The sequence below is a fragment of the Penaeus monodon genome, chromosome 30, assembly GCF_015228065.2.
Source record: "Penaeus monodon isolate SGIC_2016 chromosome 30, NSTDA_Pmon_1, whole genome shotgun sequence".
Taxonomy (NCBI): Eukaryota; Metazoa; Arthropoda; class Malacostraca; order Decapoda; family Penaeidae; genus Penaeus; species Penaeus monodon.
Genome location: NC_051415.1, coordinates 17,287,458 through 17,288,845, shown reverse-complemented (window position 1 = coordinate 17,288,845; position 1,388 = coordinate 17,287,458). Strand labels below are relative to the sequence as shown.

The 1,388-nt window shown below is 35.1% G+C and overlaps 1 protein-coding gene across 4 annotated transcripts in view; it reads left to right on the top strand.

The window, feature by feature from the left end:
• LOC119592570 (tyrosine-protein phosphatase 69D-like) overlaps window positions 1–1,388 on the top strand; it is a 29,646-nt gene that overhangs the window by 8,165 nt on the left and 20,093 nt on the right. For all 4 annotated transcript variants that reach the window (XM_037941448.1, XM_037941449.1, XM_037941450.1 and 1 more), the window contains exons 4-7: window positions 221–390; window positions 503–641; window positions 854–1,008; window positions 1,174–1,283. In XM_037941448.1, coding sequence (XP_037797376.1) covers window positions 221–390; window positions 503–641; window positions 854–1,008; window positions 1,174–1,283 — 574 coding nt within the window. The remainder of the gene's footprint in view (window positions 1–220; window positions 391–502; window positions 642–853; window positions 1,009–1,173; window positions 1,284–1,388) is intronic.

Sequence of the window (1,388 nt, the reverse complement as noted above, 5' to 3'; positions counted from 1 at the left end):
GGTTAAATTCATATAGCTTGAACGACTTGAAGAAACTCTGCAGGTCAACCCACTAGTAATTTTGCTTTAATATTTTAAGTAATTAGTATTTCCCTAGTGATAATATCATAGAAAAAAGTGCTAGTATTTTCGGACAAAGGTTTTATGAAAGAGTGGATAACTATCATTTTCATGCAACCATTTGAAGATTATATTTAATATTAATTAATACCTCCTTCAGGCCAGATGATGTGCGGTGGCAGGTGATAACAGAAGTTGAGAAGGAGAACATCTTGAGTACCCTAACGATTTTCCGTGTTGGCCTCCGAGACTCAGGGCGCTATCACTGCCGTGTAAATAAGACCAACAAAGACAAAGTTGCAGATAAAAATGTTACCATTCATGTACAGGGTAAGTAATGCTCAGAGATTTTCATTGTATTAGCAGTCACATTATAATGGGAGACAAGTAATTTACTTGATTTTGTCTCTTTTTAATCGTCTTTGTTTTGGTTTGTGTATAGCTCCTCCTGTGCTGATGGAAGCTAGGAACTTCACAGTGAGAGCTGGGCTCAAGGCAAAGCTCTCTTGTACTTTTGAAGCCGTCCCTGCTCCTGAGGTGTTTTGGATTAAGGATAAGGAACAGCTTGACAAAAAGAAAGGGTAAGATTATTTGTATAAAACATGAACATTTCCCTAGTTGCGTGATTAGTGTGGATGTGCCCTTTTATTTTTATTTGGTTTTAGTTGCATATTCCAGTAAATTGCTATTACCATTCTTTGTAGAAAAGGTAGGACATAGACTGACAAGTTATGAGAATAAAGCTTATAATTGAGGGAATTTTTATATTTAAAATCACTACCAATTTTTACAGGTACAGTGTAGAAACCAGCAAGGAATCAGATTTGCACCTGTCAGATCTACTGATAGAAAATGTAACACTGAAAGATAATGGAACATATGAATGTAAAGCCTCAAATACCATTGGTAACAGTGACCAGAGTGGAACACCTGTTCTACTTGTTCAAGGTGACCTTTATTGTTGGTTTTCTTTGTTCTGAATATGATTTATATTTTGAAATCATTAGAGAAGTACACATTGTGTTTCAGATTATGATCTTGGAATGTGTTGTCTTATTTATATATAGTTTATAAAGCTTGTGCAATCTTTGTAACTGCATTGTCTTTTACTAGATTTCCCAGAGGTAAATCTAACGAAGGTACGTGCTGTTGGCCCCAAGGAAATTCAGGCTGAGTGGTCAGTCAAGGAGAACAATGCCCCTGTTCATGAAATGAAGATCTTGGTAAGTGTTGTTTAGAAGAATTTTTTTCTTTCTTTCTTTTCCTTTTGATTGTTCATTCATCAATTTTAAAGTGTGTGTTATGTATATTTATTTATATCTCTAGAC